This window comes from Pinus tabuliformis, chromosome X, assembly GCF_031772625.1.
Source record: "Pinus tabuliformis cultivar Carrire ecotype Pingquan chromosome X, CPIR1, whole genome shotgun sequence".
Taxonomy (NCBI): Eukaryota; Viridiplantae; Streptophyta; class Pinopsida; order Pinales; family Pinaceae; genus Pinus; species Pinus tabuliformis.
Genome location: NC_142308.1, coordinates 1,037,626,859 through 1,037,644,300, shown reverse-complemented (window position 1 = coordinate 1,037,644,300; position 17,442 = coordinate 1,037,626,859). Strand labels below are relative to the sequence as shown.

Here is a 17,442-nt window from a genome sequence, read left to right as displayed (position 1 = left end):
CTCAGACTTGGGTAAACCTGTGATAAAATCCATTGAAACCTCCTCCCAACGTTGGCTTGGAATGGATAAAGGTTGTAATAGACCCGGTGTCTTAATTGTTTCAACTTTATTTTGTTGGCAAACCAAACATTCCGCCACAAACTTTTGAATATCTGATTTAAGGCCATCCCAAAAAAATTCCTTCTTAACCCTGTGGTAAGTTTTTAAAAATCCTGAGTGCCCTCCTAAGGGAGAAGTGTGCAATTCCATAAGAATCTTTTGTTTTAGCTGGGAATTCTTACAGAGGTATAAGCGATCTTTGTACCATAACGAATCATTTTGCCAGCTAAATGTATCAGACGTACTGGAATCTTGTTGTAACTTTCGAATAAGTGCCCACACTTCTTCGTCATTCTTCCATTCCTCCCTTGCTTCGTTTATCCAATCTGGTTGGATAATAGAAATGGCGCACAACAATGCTTCCACATCCTCATCCTTTCTTGAGAGTGCATCTGCCACCACATTTTGCTTCCCTTTTTTGTAGATGATTTCAAAGTCATAACCCAACATCTTTGTGACCCACTTTTGTTGCTCTTCAGAGGATAATCTTTGTTCTAAAAAGTATTTAAGGCTATCATGATCCGTTTTTACCTTGAAGTGTCTTCCCATTAGGTAGGGTCGCCATTTCTTAAGTGCATGGAGTATTGCCAACATTTCCTTCTCATAAATAGCTTTGCTTAAAAACTTTCCCTTGATTGGACGACTTTCAAAAGCAATGGGTCTTTCATCTTGCATTAGAACAACACCAATTCCATTTCCTGAAGCATCACATTCCACAATAAAGGTTTTTGTGAAGTCCGGTGTAGCTAAGACCGGTGCTTGGCACATTGCCTCTTTAAGATGTTCAAAGGCCTTTGTTGCTTCCGGAGTCCATGAAAATGCATCTTTCTTCAATAATGTTGTTAGAGGTGCTGCTATTCTCCCATAATTCTTAACAAACTTGCGATAATACCCTGTCAACCCAAGAAATCCTCGCAGATGCTTTATGGATGTGGGGATTTTCCATTCCTTAATGGCTTTAATTTTGCTAGGGTCTACCTTAACTCCTTCATGAGATACAATATGACCCAAATATTCCACCTCCTGGACTCCAAAGAAACATTTGGATCTTTTTGCATATAATTGTTTCTCCTCCAATAGTTGTAGCACCCTGTCAACATGTTCAACATGATCCTTCCAAGACTTGCTGTAGATTAGTATATCATCAAAAAATACTAACACAAATTTTCTAAGGAATGGTTTGAAAATTGAATTCATCAAACCTTGAAATGTTGAAGGTGCATTGGTAAGGCCAAAAGGCATGACCAAAAATTCATAATGACCCTCATGAGTTCTAAATGTTGTTTTCGGAATGTCTTCAATCTTCATTCTGATTTGATGATATCCTGAACGAAGATCCAACTTGGTGAAGTAAATTGATCCATGCAATTCATCCAGTAATTCATCAATGACAGGAATGGGGAACTTATCTTTAATAGTGAGCTTGTTGAGCTCCCTATAATCCGGACACATGCGCCATGATCCATCCTTCTTGTGCACCAATACTACTGGAGCAGAGAAAGAACTTTGACTCGGTTGAATTATACCAGCCTCTAGCATTTCTGCAACCATACGTTCAATTTCACTCTTTTGGACATAGGGATATCTGTACGGCCTGATGTTTGGAGGAACACTTCCTGGAATCAGATGAATAGCATGATCATGATCACGCATAGGTGGGAGACCTTTGGGAGTCTCAAATACCTTGGAATGATTGTCCAGGACTTTTTGGAGATCTGGAGAAATAGATGATTCCAATGTGGAAACATCTAGCGAACATAATTGTGCAATTACACCTCTTTGCTCCTTTTTAGAAGCTTTGTCATACCATTAGAGCTGATTATCTTTCCTGGTTTCCCTGCAATACCCCTTAATTCAACTTCCTTTCCTTCCGTAGAAAATTTCATGAAAAGTTCTTGAAAATTAAAAGCTATTGTACCCAAGGATTGTAGCCATTGGACTCCTAGTACAACATCAGCACCTCCCATTGGAATGGAAAGCATTGGGCTAGTCAATACATATTCTCCCATGGATAGCTTGATATTATGGCACTTTCCAGAGCAATTTATTGTTCCTCCATTTGCAATCATCACTTGACACTCTGGTGCTGGATATAGGAAGCAATTCAATTCTTTTGCTACCTTACAATGAATAAAATTGTGGGTGCTTCCTGAATCAATCAACACTATTACCTTTTTCTTCTTGATTTGTCCTTCTATCTTGATGGTTTGAGGAGTGGTAATTCCCGCCAATGCATTACAAGATATGGTCGGATTTATTTGTTCTTCATCTAGGCTTTGTTCCTGGAGTATATCCTCTTCTTTTGACCTTTCTTGCTCCTTTTCTTCTTCCTCTTCACAATCTATGTAGAATAATTTCTTCTCAGCACACTTATGACCTTTAGTGTATTTGCTATCACAACTGTAACAAAGCCCTTTTGCTCTTTTTTCTTCCAATTGTTGTGGTGTCAACCTTATAGGTTGTGGAAGACTAGGGGCAACAACACTTCCGTCTTTATAGTTGTGAGTGGTATGCTTCCTGGTTGCCATAATTTTGCTTTCCATTTTTCTTGCTAACCTGAATGCCTTCTCTAATGAATCAGGTTCCCAAAGGCGAACATCATGTTGGATATTATCCTTTAAAGACCCTATGAACACATCAATCCTATGCTCCTCTGGAATATCTTTTACCCTTATGTTCAATTTTTGGAACTCCTCAATGTGCTCCATTATTGAACCCTTTTGTTTGAGACTTATCAATTGGCTAAAAAAAGTGTTGCTTTTTGTATCCTCATAATGTGCTATCAATTCTTCCGTAAAAATTGCCCAAGTGATAAATTGTTTACGAGAGCAAAGCCATTGATACCATACAAACTGATTTGGTTCCAAATATAAAGTTGCCATACGTACCTTTTGTGTGTTTTGCACATTATTGAGATCGAAGAATTGCTCCATCTGTAATATCCATGTGGCAGGATCCTTGCCATCAAACTTCCTCATATCGATTTTTGGAATATGGTGAGTCTTCGATCCAACATTAGTGTCTATAGAATCATGATTAACATTTCTTTTGTTCTCATCATGAGTTTCCTTTAGTACCCTTTCACCATTAGTGCCCATTTCTTGTAGCAACTTATTCATATTTATCTTCAATTCGTCCATGTCTATCTTCAAATCTGTCTTCAAATATGCCACGTATATCTTCAAATTTGTCTTCGAATCATCCATCTTAGCTTCCATGCCCTTTATCTTAGATTCCACGCTATTTATCTTAGCTTCTGTTAGCTTTTGTGAGTGTGACATTTGTTGCACTTGTTCTTGTAATTTTGATATATCATGTAGCATTTGTACCTCTTCTTCATGAGTCATGCTAGAGCTTTTAGGTTCCTTACTAGGTGTTTTCATTTTCTTTCTGTGGGGCATTAGTTACCGATAATAATGCTTTACTATGCCCTTTGAATTTCTTCAAACCAAGCTTACGCAAAAATTTAAAAAAAAAACTACACACCTTTGTTGCTTCCGGAGTCCATGAAAATGCATCTTTCTTCAATAATGTTGTTAGAGGTGCTGCTATTCTCCCATAGTTCTTAACAAACTTGAGATAATACCCTGTCAACCTGAGAAATCCTCGCAGATGCTTTATGGATGTGGGGATTTTCCATTCCTTAATGACTTTAATTTTGCTAGGGTCTACCTTAACTCCTTCATGAGATACAATATGACCCAAATATTCCACCTCTTAGACTCCAAAGAAACATTTGGATCTTTTTGCATATAATTGTTTCTCCTTCAATAGTTGTAGCACCCTATCAACATGTTCAACATGATCCTTCCAAGACTTGCTGTAGATTAGTATATCATCAAAAAATACTAACACAAATTTTCTAAGGAATGGTTTGAAAATTGAATTCATCAAACCTTGAAATGTTGAAGGTGCATTGGTAAGGCCAAAAGGCATGACCAAAAATTCATAATGACCCTCATGAGTTCTAAATGTTGTTTTCGAAATGTCTTCAATCTTCATTCTGATTTGATGATATCCTGAACGAAGATCCAACTTGGTGAAGTAAATTGATCCATGCAATTCATCCAGTAATTCATCAATGACAGGAATGGGGAGCTTATGTTTAATAGTGAGCTTGTTGAGCTCCCTATAATCTAGACACATGTGCCATGATCCATCCTTCTTGTGCACCAATACTACAGGAGCAGAGAAATAACTTTAACTCGATTGAATTATACTAGCCTCTAGCATTTCTGCAACCATATGTTCAATTTCACTCTTTTGGACATAGGGATAGTTGTACGGCCTGATGTTTGGAGGAACACTTCCTGGAATTAGATGAATAGCATGGTCATGATCACGCATAGGTGGGAGACCTTTGGGAGTCTCAAATACCTTGGAATGATTGTCCAGGACTTTTTGGAGATCTGGAGAAATAGATGATTCCGATGTGGAAACATCTAACGAGCATAATTGTGCAATTACACCTCTTTGCTCATTTTTAGAAGCTTTGTCATACCATTCGAGCTTATTATCTTTCCTGGTTTCCCTGCAATACCCCTTAATTCAACTTCCTTTCCTTCCGTAGAAAATTTCATGAAAAGTTCTTGAAAATTAAAAGCTATTGTACCTAGGGATTGTAGCCATTGGACTCCTAGTACAACATCAGCACCTCCCATTGGAATAGAAAGCATTGGGCTAGTCAATACATATTCTCCCATGGATAGCTTGGTATTATGGCACTTTCCAGAGCAATTTATTGTTCCTCCATTTGTAATCATTACTTGACACTCTGGTGCTGGATATAGGAAGCAATTCAATTCTTTTGCTACCTTACAATGAATAAAATTGTGGGTGCTTCCTGAATCAATCAAAACTATTACCTTTTTCTTCTTGATTTGTCCTTCTATCTTGATGGTTTGAGGAGTGGTAATTCCCACTAATGCATTACAAGATATGGTTGGATTTATTTGTTCTTCATCTAGGTTTTGTTCCTGGAGTATATCCTCTTCTTTTTACCTTTCTTGCTCCCTTTCTTCTTCCTCTTCACAATCTATGTAGAATAATTTCTTCTCAGCGCACTTATGACCTTTAGTGTATTTGCTATCACAACTATAACAAAGCCCTTTTTCTCTCTTTTCTTCCAATTGTTGTGGTGTCAACCTTATAGGTTGTGGAAGACTAGGGGCAACAACACTTCCGTCTTTATAGTTGTGAGTGGTATGCTTCCTGGTTGCCATAATTTTGCTTTCCATTTTTCTTGCTAACCTGAATGCCTTCTCTAATGAATCAGGTTCCCAAAGGCGAACATCATGTTGGATATTATCCTTTAAAGACCTTATGAACACATCAATCCTATGCTCCTCTGGAATATCTTTTACCCTTATGTTCAATTTTTGGAACTCCTCAATGTGCTCCATTATTGAACCCTTTTGTTTGAGACTTATCAATTGGCTAAAAAAAGTGTTGCTTTTTGTATCCTCATAATGTGCTACCAATTCTTCCGTAAAAATTGCCCAAGTGATAAATTTTTTACGAGATCAAAGCCATTGATACCATACAAACTGATTTGGTTCCAAATATAAAGTTGCCATACGTACCTTTTGTGTGTTTTGCACATTATTGAGATCGAAGAATTGCTCCATCTGTAATATCCATGTGGCAGGATCCTTGCCATCAAACTTCCTCATATCGATTTTTTGAATATGGTGAGTCTTTTATCCAACATTAGCATCTATAGAATCATGATTAACATTTCTTTTATTCTCATCATGAGTTTCCTTTAGTACCCTTTCACCCTTAGTGCCCATTTCTTGTAGCAACTTATTCATATTTATCTTCAATTCGTCCATGTCTATCTTCAAATCTGTCTTCAAATCTGCCATGTATCTCTTCAAATTTGTCTTCGAATCATCCATCTTAGCTTCCATGCCCTTTATCTTAGATTCCATGCCATTTATCTTAGCTTCTGTTAGCTTTTGTGAGCGTGACATTTGTTGCACTTGTTCTTGTAATTTTGATATATCATGTAGCATTTCTTCCTCTTCTTCATGAGTCATGCTAGAGCTTTTAGGTTCCTTACTAGGTGTTTTCATTTTCTTTCTGTGGGGCATCAGTTACCGATAATAATGCTTTACTATGCCCTTTGAATTTCTTCAAACCAAGCTTACGCAAAAATTTAAAAAAAAAACTACACACCTTTTTTCACTTTGTAGAAGCCTGATATTGAATTTGATGTATCTCTGTAATTTCGGATCATCCAGTTCTGAAATTGCGACCTGTAGTAGCCTTCTGCGTCCTCTTTCCAATTCCACAAGTCTAACCCAAATTGGATTCTCCAAGGAAGAGTTATGTGAAATCTCCCACAGTGACTTGATTTTAGACTAGTTCAGTAGAGCAAACTTGTACGACGTGCCACAAGTCACTATTTCGACCTATGGATCTGAAAAATTCATACAAAAAACCAAAGTCCGTCCTCTTTCTGTACCTTCTTACGAAATTTCAATTCAATCTTAAGAGAGAAAGTTATGACGATTTTCCCCAGGTCACCTGTTTAGAATGTAATTCAGGAGTCTACAAAAAGACCAACTTCCTCAGATCATATCTTCGCAAATATAGCGCGAAAAGATCTGAAATTCGGATCCAAGGTTCAGCGCGATTTCTTCTCAAATGGGTTTTTTTGTGACTCCTGAAACGTCACAGAAAAAAAGTTATAGTGAAAATGCCACGATGACCTGTTTGGAGCAGCGAAACCCTAGAATCCAAAGCTCTGATACCAAATGTTATGAAACTAGCTCAAGAAAAGATAGAAAATATAGACCAACGTCTTAGAATTCAGCCTCTTCGAGGGGGAAACCTCCTTTACATTACATAAATGAAAAAATCTTGGCTGATACAAATGACAAAATCTCCTTTCTATATATAGGAGTCTGTGGAGTCACAATATAATCCAGCCGACCTAATAATAATAATATAAAGCCACAAAAATAACAATTGAGGGATTCTATGGGGCACAATAATAATAATATGGGGGCAATAGGGGCACAACAATATTAATAAGGGGTATAACTACAATAGTAATGGGGTAATCACTAGTATTATAGGGACCCAACACAACCCCCCCACCTGCTCCTCTCTGCAATAGCTCCCCTAGAGGTGCATCTTGGTCTCCTCTAGGCCCCCATCCCAGATTTGTACATGAGAGCAGATGGTGGATATCTTTTCAAAGAAGAAAGCACATAGCACTATACCAAATGGACAATCATTGTTCACCTATCTCCTGCATAGACTCAGCTGGTGTTTCACCGATGACAACATCATTTGGGCCCACCCATAGTAGGTCCCTACCAATACACTCTCAACAAGCATCATGTGCCCGCCAATGATGTGGTGGAACGCTTGGCTACCCAAAATCCGTAGCATTTTTTAGGCGACATCCCGTGTCTCTAACCTATATATATCACCAATCGGGATGGTTATGTCCTTCACACAAACACCCCATGGAAAATGGCAATTCACAAACTCTGTAATGTTCCTCCCACGAGTAAATACTAGGTGTATATCCCCCATCACCCCTAAGGGGGGGAGTCCAGTCAAAAAATAAATATCCTGTAATGTGAACTCGATCCTGTTCCCCTCCACCAAAAATATGTCCTGGTCGGGATCCAAATAGCTCACGATCATCGATAACAAGGGCTCACCTACCCTCATCAATGGGTTCTCTAACAACTTGATAACCCTGCAGGGAGCTAGCGCCGCTCGAACCCCCTAATCCCTCTGAATATCGGATTGAAGGGTGTCCAAATCTCGCTTGCGCTAGTTGATTTTCAACTCTGCCATACCTGCAAAACACCACATGTCTTGTCAATTCAGAGAAGAAAACACTGGCCTTGACTATTCATCCTACAATCCCCACTAGGCCAACAAACCACTCTCCTTCTCAGCTCCAAATCACAGTTTTCTTCCCAGAACCTATGAGCACACATGTTTTCCTCTCTTTCCTCCGAGCCAGAGCATAGTTCTGGGCCCAAAAAGTGTATTTCAACTATGAAGATGAGTAGGGGTCTCCTAGGGAGATGTGAGGCACCAAAATAAAAAAATAAACCACTGAAACTGAAGAGATGAGTAAGGCCACCTACTTGAAAGTCACAAATCCTGATTCTGATGATCGATTTGTCCACTACGATCTCCACAAGATTTAGGGCCTTTTCCTCCTCTCCAAATTCACCACAACTCACTTAGCACATGAATTCAAATTGGAGGGAAAGCGTCCTTTTATGGAAAAACCCACAGTTTTTTTGTCACCCATTGCGGCCAAACCATAGCGCATTTTGATAAACCGTCAGCACCATTGGAAATCTCTCATCGAGTACTATGATGTGTCTTTCTTAGTTTTTGATGATTTGAAACTTCACCTAGAAGTCATTTTTCCACTAAGGGTCACTTCGTCGCCTCTTATAATCGAATTTCTTCATATGAGACGCTTTTACTTTAGGGACCACCTTCCCTTGGTGCTTGTCATCTCACATGTCGATTTTCCTCATGGGAAACCATCATTTTCTCATGTTTTCATGGTCCCCACCGCGCCTATTCTCTATGGCAACATCATCAAGTCACCCTTGTTCAAAGCATCTGCGATGAGTCACCTTTACATCCATGGAGTCTGTTTCACATCCCATTATATCATGTCACATTATTCCATCGATATTTGCATACCCTTCATCCCGTGTTGCCCATTTTGGACTTCAGTCATACTGTCCCCCATTCCCTCCGGAGTCGAGTCAGTCGTTGCCAGGTCAACCATACACTTTATGCTCTGACAAGGGAAGTCATATGTTTGTCCCTCAGTCCCATTTTCCCCATTTTCCCTAGTGTCAGTCCATCAATCATATTACTATTCTCCCTCATTCCTTAGTTGAGGATCCTCATTGCCTCACCTATGGCGAGCCCTATTCTTTTGACATCAACACATCTATTCTAGAAGAATGGCCTAGAGGGCGGTGTATCTTAGTTCCAGCTTCCACTCTTGTTCGGTGCCTCAGATCAAGCAAAGGGAATCATCATTTCCCTTTGACTTGATTGTGTCATGCTCGTGATTCATACACTTGATGGTCCAGTGATGCAACAGATTGTACAATTGATTCCCAGGTGTGTGTGAGATGTTTCAGACCTCATGAGGGGGTGGCCCTTTAGGTAGCCCCCCACATGTCTAGATGACTTCATATTATGCTACAGCCTCAGATCCAGTTCTACAAATTTGATGGGTTCGGTTCCTGTTGCTTGCAACGCTCATAACATGCATGTCTTCTTCAGATGATCCATTCAATTTTGAAGAGCTCTTTCCTGTTCAGCAGGGCTTCTTTGGTTGTTATACCCTCCCTCCCACCCATTTTTTGAGGGAAGGGCCATTATATCTCATGTACTCAAATGTTATTGTATTCATTCCTCGCTAGTGTTTTTTGAGGCACATTATGTATGTGGGACACATTGTATTATTTTTTGGCTCATTTATGCCAGCATGTCATGTACCATTCAGCATGTACTTTACTGCTCAGTTTCATTTTTTGGGTGCATTTTTTTTTTTTTACTGAGTTATCTCAGAGGGTATAAGTATGCCTCCCTTGCCTCACTGAGATCATCTACCACATCATAAAAAGAGACTTACATCAGTTAGTTAGTCTCGCACCCTCTGTCACTATCCTCTTTCGATTCATCTCCATTGGTCTCTTTCTCTCTCTTTGACTCCCCTTCGGTGTCTAGTGATTGTGTCCTTACAACGTACTTTGGTCATACATTTTGATAATAACACTCATATGTTGGGGGGCAATCTGTTATCACCAAAAATTGATCATCTAGCCATAATTTACTAGATGGATTGAAGTACACCATGTAGGGCCAATTTTACCATAGTAAAATTGCTTTCACTATAAGAAATTACTTAATAAACCACATTTGTTAAGTTATTTCTAGTTAAACCCATGAAGAATAATTAAATAAATCATTATTTATTTAATTATCTTCTAGGAATAATTAATTAAACCATTGTTTAACTAATATTCCTTGTCATATTTGACCCAATTATGAGAAATAAATAGATAAATAATTAATTATCTTATTTTTCTCTAGGAATAATTAATTAATCACTAATTGATTATTATTCCTTCTCAAGTTTGACTAAATCCCTTAGGAATACTTAAATAAATCATTATTTGTTTATTATTCCTTAACCATATTTCTTGAGATAATAAATAAATCATTTATTTATTTTATTATTTCTAAACAAAAGTATTTAAGCAATTTAAATACTTTTTCCTTCCAAACAAATATAATAAAATATTCCAAATGGTTCATTCTAGAATATGGTTAGTAATATGTTATTATTTCCCATTCTTCGAGGATAACTTGATATTTTTCTATAAATTGGAGGGTTTTACATTCATTCTTCACTTTTACCATTTTCATTGTTGCACTCACTGTTGTAGCTCTGATTATTATCATTGTCGCACACCATTTTATTTTTCAATTGAGTTCTCACTGAGCTCAAACATTTTGTTTGTTGGGATTTACACATTATAGAGGAGAGAGACTCTACAAAAGCTGAAGGCATTGAGGATAGCCAAGAACCCATCCCATAGAGGGGGACTAGTACATTATTTGTTCCCTTCACAGGTGTCATTTAATAGAATATATTCTTTACATATCTGGTTTCCATTGGATTATTGAAGTTACTTGTGCTTATTTTCTTATTCCATTTTTTTGTTTAACTATTTTTGTTGCATAGATCAGGGCTTTGGCAGGTTTTGTTTCTATCATTTGTTGCAGATCCACACTGTTTTACAACCATTTTTATTGTTGAGGTTGTTTTTCATCCATATTCTAAAGTGGTTTCTTTGCGTACACCTTCGAGAAGAAAACACCCCAACAATGAAGAAATAATTTGTTTGGGTAAAGGTCATAACATTCTATCCAACACTAGAATATATCCTATTTCTTAATCATGGATATGAAAAATATGATTTTTTTTTCAAAATGTGTTCTTCCTTGTCAAAATATGCTTTATTTGATTGGCTATGATTTCTAATAGGATTTAAAAGTATTGTTTTTTTATTATTAAGAATGTGTGTCTTTCAACTCACTCAACATGGTTTAGCCACAAAAATACAAACAGATAGAATTTTTGGGAAAATATTGCAGAAAAACTATCATGTTTTCCCCAAAAAACAAGTTGAACATGAGTTATCTAAATGAAATTCTTAACACATGTTGAGTTAAGATAGCGGGAATTCGTAATTGCAATAAATATCCGCTTCTGCGCACACTCTTCCAAGAGAAAAAATGACAATAAAATATATATTTAATTGATATAGTATCTAAGAGGAGGGTGGCACATTTATTAACCAGTACCTAGTCATAAAATCAAGAAATTCAATTGATCATGCATTCATTCATTATCTATCATATGACCGGTAACTTCAAAATTTTCATTGACAGATGGATTTAAGTTGGTAACGTAATAAAAAACTGAAATATTGCTTCCCTTTTTTAAGCTCATAGGTTAAATCATCTCAATGAACAACTGAAGCTATGCCCAGATAGATTTTAGTTACCAATTGAAAAGAAAATATGAACTATAATTGGGCTAAAAATTTGGAAAAGTGATATCAAATTCGATTTTAAAATACTATTAATTTGTTCTTGTATTCATATAATATTTGTTGGGTTTAACAAATTTTCATTGGGAATTCTGTCTCATTTTGTAAGTGACTTTTAGCTGGTAATTTCCTCATTATCGATAGACATCCCTTTGCCTTTGATATCTGGTTATTGACTAAATTTAAACTGATCATACTATATATGTTATTCATATACTTATACATAAACTATAAGCAACATTGTCATAATTGAAAAGAATGGCTGAAATCCTATGTTTGTTATGAAAAAACAAAGAGTAAAATTATAAAAATGGGCTTAGAAAAATGTTTTCCATGAGCTTATAGAGGATTTTTTTAAAACATAAGAGCATATACTTGGAGGTATATATATATATATATATATATATATATGACAAAAGCTTCCTTCAAAATTTTGAAACTCGTTCTAAGTTGTGTGCAACAATGTTCTAAAAATTGGTATTTCTAAGTTTTTAACTAAATTTGACTAGTTTAGTAAAATGCACGCCCAACTCTCATTCTTGAGTATTTTTGAGTGATTTCGATATGAAATGATTTTATTTATTTTTTTTTTTAATTTGACACATTTGTTTACTTTTAGTTTTCTAATTTTTGATTTAAATAATCTTGTTGTGTATACACTACAAAGTTATGTGAAATACCCACTTAGTTGACCAAAATGCAAGCCTAAGTTCTATCCTTGGGTATTTTTAACTGCTTTCAGTTGTAGAAAATATCTTTTTTCCTCCCATGGTCTTATACAAGTCCATATATGTCTTATAACATTTGCATGAAGTTAATATATGTGTCTTAACAATTGCATGAGGATTTTGTAGCAGTCCCATTGCATCATGGTGGATTCATACTTATGCATAAACTATAAGAAACATTGTCATAATTGAAAAGAATGGCTAAAATCCCATGTTTATTATGAAAATACCATGTTTGAATTTGACTAGTTCAGTAAAATGCATGCCCATCTATCATTCTGGAGAATTTTTGAGGTATCTCAGTGGGAAATGATTTTTATTTTAATTTGGCGCATTCATTTACTTCTAGTTTCTTAATTTTGGATTTAAATACACTACAAGGTTACCTTCTAAATGTGAAATTCCTGCTTAGTTAACCAAAATTCAAGTGTGAGTTCTATCCTTGGGTATTTTTAAGTACTCTCAGTTGTAGAAAATATGTTTCTTCCTCCCATGGTCTTAAACAAGTCCAGATTGTCTGATAACATTTGCATGCAGTCCATAACTTTATATATTTGTCTTATAATTATAAAAATAGGCTTAGAAAAATGCATGCCACAAGATTTATAGAGGCATTTTTTAAAACACACACACACACATATTTGACCAAAACCTCCTTCATAATTCTGAAACTCTTTCTAAGTTGTCTGCAACATTATTTTCAAAATTGGTATTCCTCATTTTTTAACTAAATTTGACTAGTTCAGTGAAATTCACTCCCAACCCTCATTCTTGAGTATTTTTGAGTGATTTCGATAGGAAATGATTTTTCTTTTAACTTGACACATTTTTTTACTTTTAATTTCCTAATTTTGGATTAAAAAAATCCTTCTGTGTAAATACACTACAAGGTTACCTTCTAAATGTGAAATGTCCGCTTAGTTGACCAAAACGCAAGCATGAGTTCCGTCCTTGGGTATTTTTAAGTGCTTTCAGTTGTAGATAATATGTTTCCTCCTCCCATGGTATTAAATAAGTACATATTTGTATTATAACATTTGTGTGAAGTCCATAACTTTATAGATTTGTCTGATAACTATAAAAATAGGCTTAGAAAAATTTCCTCCACTAGCTTTATAGAGGTTTTTTTAAAAACATAAGAGCATATACTTGGAGGTATATATGCATTTGAAAAAATCCTCCTTAATAATTTTGAAAATCATTCTAAGTTGGAAGGTTTTCAAAATTGGTATTCCTCTGTTTTTAATTGAATTTGAATAGTTTAGTAAAATGCATGCCCAATCATTATTTTTGAGTATTCTTTAGTGATCCCAGTGAGAAATGATTTTTCTTTTAATTTGAGGCATTCTTTTACTTCTAGTTTAGTAATTTTTAGATTTAAAAAAACTACTATGTAAATACATTACAAGGTTATCTTCTAAATGTGAAATGCCTGCTTAGTTGACCATAATGCAAGACTGAGTTTTATCCTTTGGTATTTTTAAGTGCTTTTAGTTGTAGAGAATATGTTTCTTCCTCTCATGGTCTTACACAAGTCCATATTTTTCTTATAGCATTTGCATGAAGTCCATATATGTGTATTACCATTTTCATGAGGATTTTGTAGCATGCTCACAACATCATGATGGTATCATACTTATACATAAACTATAAGAAACATTGTCATAATTGAAATGAATGGCTAAAATCCTAAGTTTCTTAGGAAAAACAAAGAGTAAAACAAAAAAGATGGGCTTAGAAAAATGTTTACCATCAAGTTTATGGAGGAAATTTTTAAAAATTAAGATCTTATACCAGGAGTTTATAACACACACACAAAAATTCCTTCAGGTTATTGAAATTATTTATTTCTATCGATGATTTTTTATTGTCTATGTGTAATTCCTCCTTGTATTCTTCATAGAACAAGTATACAACTTGTTTCCAAACATTTCTTTTGGCATTTTATCTACTACAGTGTTCAATTCTTTGAATATATGATGAAAAGTAATCCTCTTCAAGGATTTAATTAAAGTTCTAATTCTCTACTTCTAATTGAATAAGGGAACAATATTGTATTCTACTTCAAACTGTACAAGGAAACGATATTATATTCTACTTAAAACTATATTATTTCATTCTATTCTACTTCAAACTATGTTTTTTCATAAAAAGAAATTCCCATTAATGGTATTTATAAATTTCTTGTAAAGTACTAAGAGTTTTTTTTTTTTTAATTCTAGTAAGGAAAAAAATAACACCATTATATTAATAAAGAGTTTCATAAGCCATTACAAAAGTCATATCCACCATCAGAGTCTAAGTTCATGTTCCATCATCCCTCATAATGAGACATATTAACATCAAAATTACAAAAAAAGTATTGACAGTTGTATTATATTAATTACTGAAATATACATATATTGCAAAATTACCTTCGTTCCTGCTGGAAGTGGAGGTGAATGTCATTGTATGCCTCGTAGAGGCTACGTCTAACTAGACTTATATATAAAACAATGTTAAAAAAAGTTTACATTATGTTTAACTAGAAATAAAAAGACTCTGAACAAGAGATTGAAAAACTCAAAATTAGAACTAAACATTAACCAAATTCAATAAACATGATTAAAAAGAAACCAACAACATGACTAATATGTGAAGACTAACATCCCTCAGGTTTACACTAGTTTCTCCTTCCCTTGGATGATGGGAGTTCCTTTGAAATCCATCTCATATATGGAACAAATTATGTTACTTTTGAAAAAATTACAAAATATTCTGGAACAATTAAGACCTCAAATGATTGATTTTTCCTTGGAAAATGGGATATGACTATAAACTCTACTTTTACTACTTAAAAAACTGAAACAGTTACTGCTAACCCTTTGGAGTAGGAGGTTGACTTTGAATAAGAACTTTGTTTCCATATTTGGAAATATTATCCCGCATTGATTGTCCTGGAATGCCAATGATTGACATTTATTTGGTCAACAAATCTAAATCTGTATGATATCAATAGAAAATAGGGGGGATTTGATAAAGTTTCCAAGAATATAAAGGATGTTGAAATCATTTCCCTCCGGATCATAAATAGTTTGAGCCTTTAATGGAGAAGCAAGATTCAAAAAGTTGGGTTGATCTTGGCATCTCTCCAATTTCTTTTGATATTCAGATTCTAGAATACAATTTCCCTTCTCATCCCAAAATGAAGGGAACCCTTGTTTGAAAATATATTCAAATATTTTCTTTAAATCAACCTCTCTTTTAATGATTTTTTTTTATGATTCCGGAATCGGACTGGCGAGAGAGGCGAATGGAACATCACGGGTCCTCCTAGGGTTTTGACAGTACCCTGCAGGCGGCAGGTCTGTCGAGCCAGAGATCTGCGGTAATCACTGGTGTAGCAGAGCGCTGGTGGACGGCATCATAAGGGCCGGAACAATGTTTCCCCCTCAGGGGGAGGACCAAGAGCCTCCCCCCTCTCCGACTGCGAGAGAACGGCAAACGACAGATGGAGACAAACCGAATGAGGTCAGCGAAGGGACCAGGCAAAACAGTCAGCCGAGGGATAGAGATTCTGAGACAGAGAACAGGAATAAAGCAAGTTCTTCAACCTGCAAACCTGTTGCTACTAATCGACCAAAGGTGTACTTTCCAAGTGAAAGAATCAACGCCCGAATACAGTATATGCGGGATCATGCATTGATCGGCAAGTTTATAGGGATTTGGCCCACAGAACGAGCTCTAAGGGCTTGGATCAGCACTGTTTGGCATCCAAAAGGGGACATATCTCTGCATCTAGGAGCAAAGGGCTTCTTCACTGCTGTTTTCAACTGTTTAGAAGATCGAACCAGAATCCTGGAAGGAGGGCCATACTTCTTTAACTCGGCGGGCCTGTTTCTCAAAGGTTGGGTGGAAAGATTCAACCCAGACAAGGAGGATTTGAGTTCTGCGCCAGTCTGGATAAGGCTTTACTCTTTGCCTTGGGAATACTGGGAGGAAACTTCACTGAAGGAGATTGGCAACGCTATTGGCGAATTTGTCAGAATAGCAGAGGAAACAAGACTTCGCAAGCAGATCTCATATGCCCGAATATGCGTCTACATGGATCTCAAACAACCTTTGCCAGATACGGTAAGCTTCTTTCACGAAGACTCTGAATGGGTTCAAGTCATAGACTATGAACAGGTTCCCTTTCGTTGCAGAAAATGTCATGAAATAGGACACCTGTATAGAGATTGCCCACTAAATAAGCCAACCTCTATGCCGGACAAATCGAGCAATCATTCTCCTGATGGATTTACAAAGGTTGTCAATCGAAGAAGAGGAAACAGAAAGCCCACCAATAATCCCAAGGCAAACCCTGGCTACAAGGCAGCATCCAGCAATAGATTCGATCCCCTAAACAAAATAGCTGAGAAGGGTTCGGACGAGGTACAGGAGAAAGATGAAGTAGTCCAGCAACACCAAACGGGGGAAACATCAACGCAAGGAGGGAAAAATATCACCCATCGAGAGCACCGGAAAGAGTATCAGAATAATATGTCAAAGCCAACGGAAAAAATGGATATGGAATACTCTCAACTAAGTGGAAAAGTTTCGACAGAAACTGAAGACATTCTTCAATCGCCCCAAGTTATGGACGAGGACCTGGAGACCCTAGACATCGGGGAGCTGGATATCCTAGGTCTAGAACAAGCATGTAGTACAGAGAACTTTGAAAAAATCCCGGAACAACAGGTGGACAATCTGGTAGCAGTATTAAGCAAGGCACAGAAAAAATATTCTCTAGGGGTACAGATTGGCAGTCCATGGGACGGCAAGTTCATATCAAAGGACAACAAAAAAAGGGGACGGAAAACCACCCTAGAAAGAACAATCAAGATAGGAGAGATTCTGGTGGAGTCAGGGCGATATGCCAAACTGACTAAGTACTTCAATGTACACCCCAACCTTTCTCAATGAAATTAATCTCTTGGAATATTAGAGGGCTTAACGGCCCC

The 17,442-nt window shown here is 36.4% G+C and overlaps 1 protein-coding gene across 1 annotated transcript in view; it reads left to right on the top strand.

Annotated features, from left to right (window-relative positions):
* Positions 1 to 17,442, top strand: part of LOC149143314 (uncharacterized) — a 52,961-nt gene that overhangs the window by 32,843 nt on the left and 2,676 nt on the right. Inside the window, exon 5 of the mRNA XM_089451769.1 lies at positions 15,788 to 17,380. Within this exon, the coding sequence (XP_089307895.1) occupies positions 15,788 to 17,380 (1,593 nt within the window). The remainder of the gene's footprint in view (positions 1 to 15,787; positions 17,381 to 17,442) is intronic.